At 33.8% G+C, this 16,143-nt stretch overlaps 4 protein-coding genes and 1 long non-coding RNA gene across 5 annotated transcripts; 4 read left to right on the top strand and 1 right to left on the bottom strand.

Annotated features, from left to right (window-relative positions):
- Positions 1-1,141: 1,141 nt before the first annotated feature.
- On the top strand, positions 1,142-2,789 carry LOC139091549 (uncharacterized). The gene is made up of 4 exons (XM_070641683.1): positions 1,142-1,250; positions 1,466-1,567; positions 1,928-2,176; positions 2,611-2,789. The coding sequence occupies exons 1-4, from the start codon at positions 1,143-1,145 to the stop codon at positions 2,728-2,730; spliced, it is 579 nt and encodes a 192-aa protein (XP_070497784.1). The 5' UTR covers position 1,142; the 3' UTR covers positions 2,731-2,789.
- Positions 2,790-2,965: 176 nt separating this feature from the next.
- On the top strand, positions 2,966-4,308 carry LOC139091546 (uncharacterized). Its single transcript, XM_070641681.1, has 5 exons — positions 2,966-3,037; positions 3,203-3,274; positions 3,741-3,818; positions 3,878-4,126; positions 4,186-4,308. Exons 1-5 carry the CDS (start codon positions 3,002-3,004, stop codon positions 4,306-4,308), a joined length of 558 nt encoding a protein of 185 aa, XP_070497782.1. The 5' UTR covers positions 2,966-3,001.
- Positions 4,309-5,632: 1,324 nt separating this feature from the next.
- Positions 5,633-6,302, top strand: LOC139091547 (uncharacterized). Its single transcript, XR_011544521.1, has 3 exons — positions 5,633-5,712; positions 5,768-6,016; positions 6,087-6,302. It is a non-coding gene; the product is annotated as an uncharacterized lncRNA (long non-coding RNA).
- Positions 6,303-6,860: 558 nt separating this feature from the next.
- On the top strand, positions 6,861-8,000 carry LOC139091545 (uncharacterized). The gene is made up of 5 exons (XM_070641680.1): positions 6,861-6,930; positions 7,064-7,129; positions 7,356-7,463; positions 7,526-7,786; positions 7,913-8,000. Exons 1-5 carry the CDS (start codon positions 6,871-6,873, stop codon positions 7,985-7,987), a joined length of 570 nt encoding a protein of 189 aa, XP_070497781.1. The 5' UTR covers positions 6,861-6,870; the 3' UTR covers positions 7,988-8,000.
- Positions 8,001-11,161: 3,161 nt separating this feature from the next.
- On the bottom strand, positions 11,162-14,170 carry LOC139091533 (trypsin-1-like). Its single transcript, XM_070641667.1, has 6 exons — positions 13,939-14,170; positions 12,628-12,888; positions 12,408-12,569; positions 11,558-11,566; positions 11,378-11,458; positions 11,162-11,316 (listed from the first exon to the last, which is right to left on the bottom strand). The coding sequence occupies exons 1-6, from the start codon at positions 14,144-14,146 to the stop codon at positions 11,222-11,224; spliced, it is 816 nt and encodes a 271-aa protein (XP_070497768.1). The 5' UTR covers positions 14,147-14,170; the 3' UTR covers positions 11,162-11,221.
- Between the last annotated feature and the right edge of the window lie 1,973 nt (positions 14,171-16,143).

Genomic DNA, 16,143 nt, shown 5'->3' with positions numbered 1-16,143 from the left:
GTTGGAGCTAATGGATCAAACGAATATCTTGTAACATTAATGACTTGGCTTCATGCCAGGAGCCAAGGTCAAACTATGTATCTTGGAGCCAGAGCGTGTACCTTCCGGGCATATAAATCTTCATAACAGTTTTCCACTATTATTATTATTTATAGTTTTGTCCAGAAAAGAGCTTCGAGAATTCAGATGAATGCAAGGAAGTCAGAAATTTCTTCAATGAGTGTCATGAAAATAAAGCTGTTATGGCAGAATATGTTCGAAAGCATTATCAAATGATGCACGCATGAATATTTGGTGTGGAGAGGTCACATATTGCTTGTAGAAAAGACACTTCTTTCTGTCGATTAGATATAATTTCTTAAAATTTATGAAATTTTAATAAATCTTAAATTTATAAAACCTAAAGCTTTATGTTTTCATTATTTATTTGAATAGTCTACGATCTAGTAAATGGCAAGTTAATGACTTGTTCCAACGATTTTTTGTCTACTCGGAGATTAGTCGATCATTTATATCGCTCTGATATCAAACTCTAGTAGATTTGTTGAAATCCAGCCTCAGACCAAGATCAAGTCAGCTTGGAAGCTAGATGATGTGCTTTCCAAGCATCTTCCCGACCCGCACAAGTAAGGGTTACAAATCCCGAGATCGAGACTTCAGGAAACTTAAACACAAGTCAATTAATCGATCCAAGCACTATACTAGCGTGGCTTTTTCATGATCATGGTCAAGATCTAGCTTGGATCTAGCATCGGAAACAACATCAAGTCAGAGACTCCTCATCCTGTGGACGGATTTTTGATCGATTAACTGATTTGTGCTATTTAGACTTCTAAATTTGACATGTCAAGGCAAATTCCCCAAAAGTGACATTAGTAACTGGACATATGAATATCTAATCGCAGCTTGTTCCACTCGGGATGTTATGTACATGATTTTTTTATACAAAATATTAAAATTCTACAAAAAATTACGTTGCTAAGTAAAATTCATTGACTTTCACACAGAACTGAGCGGAATTAAAAAAAATGTTTACATCATGTTATTATTGTACAATGAATAAAAATTATATGTTAAAGGTTTTGTTGCAAAAATTGTTTTCATTTGCTGTGCAAATCATTTATTCTAGAAAAATATTCAAAATGAATCAGATCAATATTTTGGGAATATTTGCTGTAATTTTTCTTAGGTTTCAAGCTTATGCATCTAATAGCTGCATGACAGCAGTGAATTCAAGTGAATCTGCCCAGGTAATGGATTTGGATGAAGCAACCTGAATGGACATGAATACGTTGTAATAAGTTGATGACGAGTTCATGTCCAGTTGATGACTAATTCCCGAGTGGACAAAAATACGTTAAAACTAGTCATTAACTGGACATTAACTTGCCATCAACTAGTTTTAACGCATTTTTGTCCAGTCGGGGAATTTTTAACAAAATTCAATGAAACTCTTTTATTGTAGATGTGCTGTAAAGTTCCTCCAACTGGCGACCCAAAAGTTGTCGAAGCCGTTATTAAGGAACATCCAGAAGTCAATAACAACACTTTTAAGTTGGGTCATTGTGTAAGAATTTATTCTATTTGACTGATTCTTTGTCATGTTCCTGAACAGACAAAGAGCATGCTTTCATGGTATACAAATGTCACTACGGTGCCTAAAAGCAATCTTTTTGCCTGTTAGAGCTCTAGAACGACAAATCACATCAAAGTATTAATCGTTGTCCTTAGACTAGACATAAAACTAGTCAACCCAAACAGGCAAAGTCAATGCTCTCGAAAGCTTGTTCATCTTAACTATACTAGATGAGCATGCTCGTTAGCGTTGTTCTTACCTTACTCTGCTCTTGAGACCCTGCTCTTTGCCTGCTAGGGCAAACACTACCTAAACCGAACATCTTTACTTCCATTTTCCTATCTTCTACAGCTTCTCGCAAAATACTACATGGTCAAGTTGAACTTAACATCTCTAAAAAGTGAGGATATCAAAAACTATGTAAGAGTGATTTTCAAAGAACCCGAATGGATAGAGGCCATGGATAAGGTTACGGATCAGTGTCTTGAGTCATTACCAAAATATGTCAAATCATTTAAAAAGCATTACAAGATAACCGATGAGGAATGTGATTTGAGATATGAAACTTTCTTAGTTTGCACGATTATGTTTGCTTATAAGGTAAGGAGCTTAAAATGGACAAAAATACGTTAGAACTAGTCGTTAATTGGACATTAAGATTCCATTAATTGGTTATAATGTACTTTTGTCCACTCGGCATCGTTCAAAAATGTCGTATTTGAGAAAATTGACAATTAAGATCCGTAAAGCTTTTAGGAGTCGTTTACTAATTAAGTAGCGCTGGGGAAAGGAAGTTGAGATTTTGCTACAAAAATGTCGATTTTTCGTGTTACGTAATAAGTGAACAGTGGACTTAAATAGACCAGAGCTCGAAGTCGACTTGGATTTTGTACGAAAAAGTCAACTAAATTCCATATAAACTGTGAGTCGACTTCAAGCTCTGAATTAGATACTTTAGGACTTAATTCCTAATTCTACAAAATCCACACATCATTTACAAACAACCCCTAAAATCTTAAATTATCTATTTCCAGGAATGTCCATCAAAAGACCTAATTAACGTCGACAAATGCAAATCCGTAAAGCAATTCTTTGACAATTGTTTATTTGATGGCGAGGCCTTCATAGCTTATATTGATAAACATAACATTTGATCCACATTTTTTTGTACTTTTTTCACTCATAAGTGAATGACTTTTATGATCACAAATAAATTGACGTACTTATCCATAATCATATTGTCAATGTCAAAATTCAATTGATAATTTTATTTATTTAAACAATAATGAGAAAATTTGTTTATATTTTAAGCTTGCTAAACAGATTTTTGGACATAAACATTTGAAAGTATAAATTGATTTGAATTTGAGTATTCATCTTTAGTCTTTGGTTTCAGGCACAGAGAATCAATTTTTCTAAGAGAACATGAAGTGTGTTTTGATAATTGTGGTAGCTTTTATGGTAAAATTGTACTTTCAAAGTTAAAAACCCACAGTTCGGAGTCGACTCGAATTTCACATGGAGTCAAGTCGACTTGAGTTGATTTTTCCATTCAAAATCTGAATCGAATTTCAGCTCTGATTGCAACATTTTAAAACTGAAATGTTAATTTTAATCATTTTAAAGATTTTTCAAGCAGTTGTTAGTGATGTGTCTACTGAAAAATGTGGCGCTTGGATGAAAATTGATGCAATGAAGGTAAGATCATGTGAAAAGCAGAAGAACTAGATAGAACTTGACGTTTCAAACATCTTCCTGGTATTGTTCGTTAGCTAAGTTGTCGTTTTTTGCTACACAACAGTCCTACTTACTTACTTCGCAGTCCATACAGATCGACTGTGATCCATGGCCTCCCTTAGTTTGCGTCTGACTCTATCTTTGGCAACCGCGTGTCAATTATCGATGCCAAGTGCAATACTGAACGCCCTTAAAAGAATCAAAAGCTTTGATACTCCGTTGTAAACTAAAGCTGGGTAATCTGTGTGCCGCGGCAAACATGAAAGTTGCTCCCAATTGTCGTTGACTCGATCGTTGAGGATCTTAGACCAGTACATGGCAACCTGTGTGCTTCGAGGCATATATGTAGAATGGTTGCTCACAATTGTGCTCACAATTGCCTTTGACTCTCTAGAATCTTCAAAAATGCAATTGAATTTCTTTCCAGAGATGCTGTGACATTCCAGACCTGATTGAAGAAGATAAAGTTCGTCATATTTACAAAAATGGCAATTTAACATTATGTGTAAGTTTTTCATCAGATTCTTCTATTTGTTATCGCAATATATTATTCTTTCCTACCAGGCTATCTACGAGAAAATGTCAGAAACTCTAAATTTGAAAAGTTTTGATAAAACTGTATTCAAAGCATATTTGAAGAAGACCATAAATGAATCCGATTGGCAGCCAATTTTCGATAAAAGTGTTGACATCTGTATGGATTTTGTTCCTAAAATATTGCCATCGTTTGCTAAGACTTATAATATGGCTGAGGATGGATGTGGATTAAAGTTGGTATTGAGTTTGTTTTGTTGGACAACAACTGCATTTTTGGTAAGACTTAAATTAGTTTCTGGAATAATCGATCCATAACTTTTGCTATTTGTCAATAGGACTGCCCAGCAAACCACTTCACAGATTCTAGCAAGTGCAAGGAAACAAGGGAAGTTGCTAAAGAATGCCATAAGAATCCGGATGAAATAATCAAAGTGTTTAACTCATGGAATAAGCAATGAAGAATCTTGCTGTAACAAATCTTTAAAGCAATTGATGCAAGAATATTTTCAATGAATTTTAATAAAATTTATGAAAAAAATCTAAATTTTAAATCAAATTTCAATAGTTTTTGTATTTAATTACAAATGATTTTTAATATTTCATGATGTGCTTAAGGTTATTAAAATGTAGTTAATGATTAGTGCAATGAATTTACAGCATACTTTTCTCTCTTGCTGATGTTTTCTGACCAAAACTTGAAGTCGACTCGCATTTGGTATGGAAAAGTCGAATGAATTCGACTCGACTGCATATGAAATTCGAGTCGACTTTAACCTCTGATCTCGACAGCTCACAATGTCTCGATTTTTCAAAAAGTCGAGAATTCAAAACTAATTTTTAGAATTTTAATTAAAATTTGAACAAATATTGAATGCAAAACACTAAATTTGTAATATTCTTTAAACATTCAAAAGCAAATCATTTTCATACAAAAAGTTCAATTTTTTGCGTTTGAAGATTTTTCAAATCAAAAATTTTGTTTTTTTACAAATTTTCTGCCAAATTTTCACAAATCTTTATTTGTCGATTTGTGAATTAAATCAAAAAAATGTGAAAATAGGAAACAAAATTGCAATTGATCTGTAAATTTAGAATTTAATTAAAACAATTCAATATCTTACTGTATTTTTGATGTTTTAAACTTTAAAAAAAATCCATTTGAATTCAAATTTTTTCAAAAGAATTTCAGCACAATTTTTTTGTTTGCAAAATGCAAATTATGGCAAACAAAAAACCAATAAAAATTTGACTCTTAATTTTAAATTGGCTCTCAAAATATAAAAACAATTCATTTTCATTAAAATATTTAAATTTCAGTCGGCAAGCTGTCAACAAAATCATTCTTAATTTACTTTTGATTGACATTATGAACATTTGAAGCAAAAAATTTAATGACCATATTAGAACAAATAAAGCATCAATGTTAAATAAACAAACCAGAGTGCTTTATAATGCTCGAAATTTAATTCAGTAGCATTTGTCTTGTAAATTGAGTCAAACTGGTTTGGTATTTTGGACTAAAATGGGGAAAATTCTATTTACTATCTTGATTTGTGCTGTAAGTACTTCTATTTTACATATTAAAAGTCATTCTTCTAAATTGTTTATTAAAATTAAACATTTAATTTTTAATAAATTAAATTTTAATGTTCTCAGATATTCCAACTGACACTGTGTGCTGATTCGGATATAAAATGTAGAATTTGGTTGCAGGGAATCGAAAAAATGAACGTAAGCTTGTTAAAAATCTCAAAATTTTTTATTAAAACCAATTTTTCTTTCTTAAGAAATGCTGCAAAGTACCAATACCCGTGGACGAAAAACAATGGGACTCATTTAAGAAAGAAAATTTAACATTTTGTGTAAGTTTAAAATTCAAAATTCAAAGATGAAATTCACTAAAATATTTAATTTTAGGAAAGAAATGAAAAAGCTCTTGAATTCATAAACCTTAAAAATGCTGACAAAGCAGCTTATAAAAATTATTTGACAAAGTTAATAAATGATTCAGACTGGAAAGCAGTTTTCGTAAAAAATTCAGATTTTTGTTTCGATTTAGTTCCAAAACTTCTTCCAACGTTTGTTAAGAAAGTTAATTTAACTGAAGAAGGATGTGGAACTAAATTTATCATAATGGTAAACTGCTGGATGATATCTGCATTTTCAGTATGTTGATGAAAGTCACAATTTTATCGATTTTTATTAAAATTTAATCAATAATTTACTTATTTTTCAGGAATGTCCAGCAAAGTTCTTCACAGATTCCGCTGAATGCAAAGATTTAACAAAAACAATGAAAGAATGTCAAGAAAATCCAGCTGATATTATCAAAGCATTTGAAGCACAACAATAAGGCTTTTTAGCTGTCACTAAATAAATAAACAGTTTGATATTTTACACATGTTTATTATAAATATTGAGTTGATTCAAAATAAAGTTTTTAAAAACATAATTTTAGTTATTTGCTTTTTAATTTTCATTCATTGTTTGGAAATTTCATTGAACAAAAAAATCAGAGTTATTAAGTTCGTTAACAACGTAATGTGGGGAAGGAATTAGGGAATTTGAATTTTCCGGGGTAAATCTCCTAATCGAAATTCTCGAAGACAAGTACTACTTAACAATAGGAAATTTTTTGCCGACAACACTCTATACAAATATTCAGATATCAGTTCTCAGGTAGGAATCAAGCCCAAGTTCTCTCAGAAAAGTGATAACATCATCCAGTCTGCTGTCTAACCACTCGGCCACAGAAGCCTTTTTCTAAAAATGGCTAAATTGTTTGATTATGACTCAGTACCTCAGGTTCTACTCTGTTCAGACACTATTTAATTAAATTGGTAGTCAAAATTGTTCATTTTTTTTCGTTACACAATAAAACGACTTTTTAGGTGATTCACCCAAAAAAATGGTTTCAAAAAAGTGTTAACAAATTATTTGTTCAAAATTTGTTATTTTATTCTATTTAACTGAATAATAAAATGGAATAATTTTAGTGTGATTTTGTAAGTTTGTCAAGTATGTCGAAAATGGATCTATTATTGAAATTCTTCAAAATTGTCACTTTATTGGTCTTTATGGTAATGAAAAATATTCAGAATTTTAGCTCGATTCGGATTTTGCATGAAAATGTCGACTTGAGTCGACTCGACTCCATACAAAATTCTAGTGGACTTCGAGCTCTGAAAACATTAAAAAAAATTTTAATTTTAGTATGAAACTGCATCAGCTCAAGGAAGCTGTGCTGATCGTGCAAAGAAAATTTCTGTGAACATGACGGTAAGGAAAAATTTCCGAGACCGCGACCGAGACCGCGACCGAGACTACCCGAGACTAATCGAGACTATGCTTTCTCGCTATCGGGATCGGAATTGGGATATCCAGATCCCGAAAATTTATCGGGATCGAAATTTCGAAAAAGCATAATCGAGACTACCCAGGAAGTGTCGGTCTCGGTATCAGCATCTTGAATCTTTAACTTTCATGTTACTAATATTATTTTCAGGACTGCTGCCAATATCCAGAGCTTTTTGATTTGAAAGTTTTCAACGCAACTTATGAAAAAGTTGTTTCCGAAGGAAAAGCTGCACCGGCAACGCCTTTATTTGACTGTGTATGTAACTAATTTGCTTTAATATGTCAAAATTAACCATAATTCCTTCTTCCCACTTCCAGCTCCTCGAACAAGAACTTTTCAAAACACTAAAATTTATCGACGATAAGGGCAACATCGATGGTGCCAGAATCAATCAAACAATATCAGAAACGATCAAAGATCCTGCCTGGAAGTCAACAATTCTCAACATAATTCCTAGATGTTTTATTGAAGGTAAAAAATTAGCTGATAAATTTCAATCAGACGTGAAAATCTCAAAGGACGTTTGTGATGTTACTTACGATATTATTGCTGATTGTGTTGATATAAATTTATTTGTGGTGAGCTAAAGATTAATTTTTTGAGGTTATGCAAGGAACTGAAAAGTCTTGATCGCAATATCCTCAATGTGATGACATCACTTCATTGTCTGTTTAACTCAAAATTATCCATTTTGTCTTCAACAGCAATGTCCAGAAACTGCATGGCTCAAAAGCACACCAAAACCAAATGAAACTGTTGTTGAGCATGTGATTTTGTAAAGTCATTCATGAATGCAACACTGATATTACGGCAATGGAAGCTTTCCTCGATAACCAAAAAGACTAGGAAAAGTTTGAGTCTGTTATAAAGTTGTAGTGTCTTATCCTATTAATAAACGTGCATTTTTTCCAAATTATTGCATAGACTAGTTGCATAGCTTGAGCTAGGGGCGTGCTTAAGGGTAGGTTTTGTATTTTTTTGTATATTTGTATGAAGATGGAGAGGGTATTCGGGAATTTAGTCTCGAAAACCGTAGAAAATTGAAGAATTTTGAAATGTCATTAGCTTGAGCCAGAGCTCGAAGTCGATATAATCGATTCTAATCGACTCAAATGTACTCGAGCTTCAAATCGAGGAAGTCGATTCGGTTCTTTCTGAGACGACTCAAGTCGACTCGACTCGACTTCTAGCTTAACTTAGTAGTTTTATTACAAAATTAATTTTGAGGTTTGGAACTAACCCGAATAGAACAAATCGATTAATCACATGACAGCAAAAAAGCGGCAATGGTCAAGTAGCTAGAGCGATTTTCAAGTGGTGCGCAATATGCTTTCTGAAATCCCGGTTAAATTTTGATCGGGATCGGGATTGAAATTTTCCTGGATCTGAAAAAAACTGCAATTTATCATTTAGGGAAGCTTTTTGAATATTTTAACAGCAAAAATCGAGTACAAATTATGGAAAAATTACAAAAAAAATGAAAATTTTTAAAAATTTCCCTAGAAATCCCGGGGAATCCCGATCCCGATTCAGATAGCGAGAAAGCATAGTGCGCAATCAGTGTGCCACAACAATCTAGTTTGCGTGTGCGGTTTCGATCGAGGGGGATCGAGGCTTACCTCCAAGGTATGTCGCTAAAAACTAAAGGTTGCCCATATGGGTTATTCGATCAAAAATCGACCCCATGTCAATTTGATCAATTGGTTATTCTGACACGATAAAATTTTTCACCCATACTTTGTTATTTAATCAAAAAAATTGTAAAATTTAATATTTCATTCTCGTCTGTACCACAAAAACTAAAAAAACTATATGTGGTTTGCCTTATTACTAAATCATTAATGTGATATTTTTTTTTTTTTTAAATAAACTTTTTATTCATTAAATTTTTAACTTAATTATTACAAAGTTTGGATACATTTTATTTGTATTTAAGATTTTTAAAGGATTCTGGCTTATCGCATTCATCACTTAGTTTTTGATTTTATTTTGAAATTGTTTTGCTTTAATTTTGTTGTGGTTTATTCGGTGTTTCGCGACGCAAGACGAGTGTTGAAATTCGCTTGCAACTTTCCGACGTAGTCCTCAATAGAATTTTTGCTTCAGTATGTAACTGATATCCTTTCATAAAGAACAATTCTCAAGAATTTGTTTTGTAGTACTTGTAGTTTTTGTAGATGTGTTTTTTCCGTTCAAATGCTCAGCCGTATAAAAGATGGGTCTCACGGCTAGCTGTAGATGACAGTTTGTTTCGAACGTTGAGATGTTTCCTGCTGATGAGGGGATAAAGTAGTCTTAGTGCAGTGTGGGCTCTGTTGAATATTCTACATGCTGCTTTTGTTCTCTTGTCGTTATTCCCAGTTTTAGCTTCGGTTTCATTTATGTTTTCGTTGAGGAATTTGATGTTGTCTCTAGGCAGTTGCGGAGTACCTATTTGTGGTGAATAAGGCTTGAGTCTTCTGTTTGTTGAGATTTATTTTCCATTTGTTCATGTATTGTTGTACTCTTCAGTGTGTTGTAGATGTGTTACAATACTGAGTTTTCTAGAATGATACATGCAGTATCTTGCGAAGAGTGCGATATTGTTGGTTGTTTCTCTTACAATATCATATGTGTAGATGTTGTAGAAGTTGGTGAAAGCACTGCTCCTTGTGGTACTCCGAATTTGATTTTTTTTTGAACTGACCTTTAATGAAAACTGAGAAAGTTCTTTCACTTAGGAAAGATCTTACAGTTTTTATAAGTGGTAGTGGAAACCCTAATTTGATCATTTTAAACAAGAGTCCGTTATGCCAGACTCTGTTAGCTTTCTGTGATTTCTTGAAAAATGTTTTCCTTTGCTGTTTTGATTACTTTGATGAGTTGGTGAGATGTTGATCGGTCCTGTGCGAAAGCCAACTGTTTCGGAATGATGTTGTTATCCTCCAGATGCCGTTTATTCTATTCAGCAATACTTCTCCGTTATTTTGCTTCAGCAAATTGGCCTATAGCTGCTCACTTCGTTTGCTGGTTTGCCAGGTTTTGGGTCGGGATTACTTTAGCTTTTTTACAAACTTTCGGAAAATAGTTAAGTTTTGACACGTGTTGATGATGAACTTGGATATTCGAAGCCTGGAAGATTTTTGAGGAGAAATCGTCTAATCCTGGTGCTTTAGGATTTTTCAGATTTCTTACAATGTATGAGATTTCCTCTACATTTGTTTTGGCAGTCACTATTTTCTCTTCCAATTGCTTCCTTCACTGCGTTGTCTACTTCCTGGGAATGTACTGGGTTGTTGTCCTCAAGTGGATTTTCGTGAGCTTTACGAAAATATCACTGAGAACGCTGGCTTTTTCCTTATTAGTGATGACGTTCTATCTGCATCAATCAACGGTGGCATCGATTTTGAACCTTTCTTGCAATGCTTTGCAATACTCCAGACTGTTTGGTTTGATGGTTGGATTTCTGAAAGCCGCTTATTCAGTTTGTATTTTTGAGTTCCTTAATTTTGTCTTTGATGACTTTCTGTAGAATGTTTAATTCAGTTTTGATGAACTCTTATACGCCATACCTTGTTATTTAATCAAAAAAATTGTTGAATTTAATATTAATCATTTTCGTCTGTACCACAAAAGCAATAAAAAAATCTATATGTGGTTTGCCTGAATATTCCACTAAATCATTAATGTGATAATAATAAAAAATCCCAAAATGAATCGTCAATAAAAAGCTATTTTTAAAATGACCTCAACTTTTTTTTATATTGTTGTTCGCAAAATAAATTACACAATGTAAGTCCACAAGCAATTTGCATCCTCTGATTAAATGATCATTTTTCAGCCAACACTAAACCACAAAATGATAAAATGCACACAATGATGATTCAATTTAATTAATTTTAATCCACCTAGACACAAAATGTACAAATGATTTTAGTCTGTCTACACAGTTATGCGTCTAATTGCCAAAAACATACCAAAAATAGTCTTTCCGTTTATTTAAACAATAGTCTGAATATAAATGTTAATCAATCTTAATCCTTAATCTGTATAAACATTCGAAGTTTAATGTTAAGCATTGTATTGTCCATAATCCAATTAATATATGGCGCAACAGCCGTAAAAACGCCTACGAAAACAACCAAAAGTTCTCATACAAATAATTGACATAATCTCATATCACATAATACCTGGATATGGTGGCTCAGCACATGGCTTATTGCTCCAACTAACAATGCCAACTTGTACGCCATCAACAAGTAATGGACCGCCTGCAAAAATAAAAATGGGTTTTTTATGAAGTCATTCGTTGTTATCAGTGAAATTGATAATCTGGAAAAAAAAAATATTTTCGCGTCAAATTGCCTTACCTGAATCTCGTATATACCGGCCGAAATGAAAAGAGACAAGAGAGAAAAAATTGCAGGAAGAAGATGTAATTAACTTTTATGGTATAAAAAGAGAATTGGGTAGGAATATTGCATGTAATTGAGTGTAGCGCACTTTTTTTTATCGAGGAAATTGTTGTGGAATTAACTGAAGTAGAGAATGACATGTTGTGGATGTATAAAAATTGCGGTTGGATTTATTGGAGTCAATTAGGTTTTATGGGTTGTACAAGTCGGGGAATTGATGCCAAATTCGTTTTTCATGGCTCGTGGCATATGCGTGACTGTGGGATGCTGTAGGATTCGAATCTAATCCAGCATCAAGCTTATGGTCATCAAGTTCATCATATGCATCCCGGGATTGAAAACCACAAAGCTCAAAATTGACTCAGATTTTGGAAAGATCGACTCGAGTCCATGCAAAATCCGACGACGAGTTGGCTTCACCCTCCATGCAAGATCCGACGACGAGTCGACTCGACTCCATGCAAATTCTGACGACGAGTCGATTCGACTCCATGCAGAATCCGACGACAAGTCGACTCGACTCCATGCAAAATCTGACGCCGAGTTGACTCGACTCCATGCAAAATCCGACGACGAGTTGACTCGACTCCATGCAAAATCCGACGACAAGTTGACTCGACTCCATGCAAAATCCGACGACGAGTTGACTCGACTCCATGCAAAATCTGACGACGAATTGACTCGACTCCATGCATCCGACGGACTCGACTCCTAAAAAACCCCATTCCCCACAATTTCCCTCACCAAAAAAAGTGCACTCATCCAATTTCCACCCACAAAAAACCAAATTGTCTATAAAACTTATCTTTGCATTGTCCCATGTAACCACCAACATTTCCAGCACAAATATTATTGTAGTGAATCTCATCATTATGTAAGTCAGCACAATCACTTTGACTATAAATTTGATAGCTTACTTTTTGTAGCGTCGTACTAATCTCTGCATCTGTTCCAGTTCTTCCCCAACCTTCGAAATTAACACTAAAGAAGAATTTGACAATATAAATATATATGAGACATTTTACCTGCCAGAACAGCTGGCGTTCCTGTTGTAAAATAATCACTTGGTATTGGCAGCTTCACTTTGTATTCAAATAATCCAATTGTCATTGGACTTTTTGTTTTAATTAATCCAATATCATGCAACAATGTAAATGGATCAAATTTCTCATGGATTATTGTCCACTCAAAGTTAACAGTATTTGTTCCTTTTGATCCATGCGATATCACAGTTGTTCCATATTCAATTTGATTCGTTGTTGGATCGTCGTCATTGAGACAATGGGCTTCATATTATACATGTGAAAATATAAAAATAGCAGCAATGGATGAAAGAGAATACTTTTTAATTAATTTAATTAACCTGAAGGCTATGAAATTTAATTTTTTTTTGGGGTACGGATTTTAATACAATTGTGAAATTTGAGTGTATCAGCTTTGTTGCTGATTGGAAAATAGACATTCGTTTGATGCTTAATGGAATGCTTTTAGGAAGGAAAATATGCAATTTTGTTGGATATTTTTATTGCATTTTTGTAGAACTTTTATAGCCTTTTCAGATTAAGTTTGGTGTTCGGGGTGTATTAGAGTATATTGAGGAATGTATTTTGGAGTCGAGCTTGCTACAGGATTAATTAAGCAGATGTTTAAGCCTTCAAATGAATTTAAGACAGTTTTCATAATATCCAGGCATTTAGATAGCTTAACAAGCAGACTGACTCGTCTTTCAAGGCTGGAATCTACTGAATATAAATCCTATACGGCCGGTAAGACACATAGTAGAAGTAAGAATCCATATGGAGTCCCTATTAATTTTTGATTGACTCTAAATTGATTTTAAACCATTATGAACTCCATATAGACTCAGAACTCCATGCAGCTTCCAAATGACTGCCTTGTGTCACTCGAGTGTAGAATCTCGAGTGGAATAGACTGCTCTTAATCGTGTGACATGCTTTAAAATGTCAATTTTATAAATAGACATCAACCCGAGGGACACAAATGAAGAAGACTTCGCCACGGAGATTTTAAGGTCCCATTAAGCCTGTTTTATTAACAAACGGAAGCAATTTGTTTTTGGCAGCCATATGGACATCAAACAGAGATGGCTTCCATTTTTTATTATTAAAATATGCTTAGCGGAGCCTTTAAAGTTCCGTTGCGGATCATTTAAAGTTTGGTTGCGGAGCCTTTTTAATTTATGCCGCTCGGAATAGATAATCAGAATCCGTTCCATTCGTTTCAGCCTGTATTGTAGACAAAAGTATATCATATAATCATCACCAAAATACACCCCTGACTACCTATATTTATCCATCAAAAAACCCCTAACTAACCAGCAGTAAGAACCCAATCCACATTCAATATAGTTCCACCACAATAATGAATAAAAGTAGTTTCATTGAATCTCCACTGTAGTGACACTAAAAATGGAAACTCTTCAATCCTTGCATCAGTTCCATTAACAACAAATGGAGTAATTTCTACTGGAACAGCTACAGCCAAACTCACAAAAATCAACAATAAAAATGCTGGTTGAAGCATTTCCAAACTAGCAATTGATACCGCGGACTAAAGATAACTGAGTCGTTGAATTAGTCTGTTGTATTTGGGAATTAAAATGTTTTTTTTATGAGAATTGATAAGACAAGATTAAGAAGTTGTAAAACTTAAAGTGATTAGATTAGGGGTCGTTTACTTATTATGGTTCACTATTTAGGAGGAAGGGGATATATGTGAGATTTCATAGCAGTTTAAGAGCAAACTCAATTGACTTAGGAACTTGGCTGGTAGCTTGGGCGTAATTTGAGGGAGCCCGTGGATCAGAGTTGACAGAACTCCAATGTCCTCCAAATGAGCCTACTCTGGGAGTCAGGACCCAGAAAAAAGTGGAGTTGGATTCCATGGAGTCCGGAATTTTTGGATTTTTTGAGTCAAATGGATCGTCCGAATGGTCAAATGAACTTTTGATCGGACTCCAAAGTCCTGCCAACTATGCCATGGATCACAATTGGTCTGTATAGCCAGCCATCTCGTAAAATGGGCTGAAATCTACCATCACGATGTCGTCAAAGTTACTTTGCTGTCTTACAATTTATACAGTGACGTAACAGCGCCCTAGTCAGCACTATGTGCTGTTCGGGGCAGTAAGTACACAAGCAAGCCAATCAAATCAATTTTAAAAATTTCGGATGGAAAGAGAACGTCAGAAAATTCGCATTTTCAGGTACCGTAACAAGTAGATAGTCCCTTATAATGTTAGATAAATTGAAGATAAGTAAAAGAAGACTGCAAGATGATAAGGGCTGATAAGTTGTCATTGGTGACTTGGTATATTATCCAATGGAATTAAGTCGTCTTAGTGACATTAGTTTTATCTTAATTGTAGCTTTTAGATTGATTTTTTGGGATTTTTTATCATTTTAGATGCCGTAAGTTGGATTTTTGGTACCAGGTGCTGAACTAAATACAGAAATTAATCATAACGAATTATGAACTTTATCAGCTTTTCCAGGATGCTGATACTGTCACTATTCTTCTTGTGAATCGCTTGAGATGGACAGGTCATGTGAACAGACGACCACAGGATGCCATAGTATATAGAGTAACCTTTGCAGACTTTGTGGACGGCAAAAGATCAAAAGAAAGACCGAGTGTGTTGATTATGACAATAGAGTTCTCAATATCCCGAATCGGTAGTAGTTATCGTAAGATAGAGCTGTCTACAGACGTTCTTTAAACGCGGCAATGAGCCTTCGTGCGCCTCAGCCAAGGAAGTAAGTATAATAATAAATTATACTGCCATATTATTTGCTAATATGCAACTAGAGCTCAAGTATTGAGTCTAGTCGACTTTTCCATACAAAATCCTAGTCAACTTTAATCTCTTCTAATAACTGCAATGTTTATCAATTCCTAACTGCAAATATCACCAAATAACATAAAATTCAATTATTTCTTCTTTCTACCTCCTCAATCATACACTAAACCCCATCATACTCATTCATTTATTCATCCATCCATCCACTGATTCATAAATAAAATTGAATCGCAATATGACCTAAAAATCGAACTTCAATTCAATAAATTGAAACTCGTACAGAACGTAAAATAACATCAATCTTGTCCACATATCCATTAAAAATTTATTTATCATTCCTTTTACTACATAAACTATCAATGACAATATCTAAAGAATATTTTTACAACATGACATAAATTCTTTGTTACTTCAGGAAATTAATAGCCATAAAGTTAAGGTCAATATCATAGCTGAATTCCAATGTTTTTTTCAAGAATTTTTTTATGTGTCTGATTCATCACTAGTTTTTTGTTCTGATAGCAATGATCCAATAAAAAATTGTTTTTTTGCGACGATAATTTATGATGAACAGAGAATGATTATTTATTTACAGACAGCTGTGCTTTGAGTGTCGCTTCCATTGAAGGTCGTGTATGGAAAAATGAACAATGAAGGTAGTTTTACATATTGACAATTTTTACAGCTTGTTGTTTGAGAAGTCAGTTGATGTAAAATACAA

Source organism: Chironomus tepperi, unplaced genomic scaffold, assembly GCF_022539635.2.
Source record: "Chironomus tepperi strain 1889 unplaced genomic scaffold, CSIRO-AGI_Ctep_v1 contig_247, whole genome shotgun sequence".
NCBI lineage: Eukaryota > Metazoa > Arthropoda > Insecta > Diptera > Chironomidae > Chironomus > Chironomus tepperi.
This window is presented reverse-complemented; position numbering and strand designations above follow the sequence as displayed.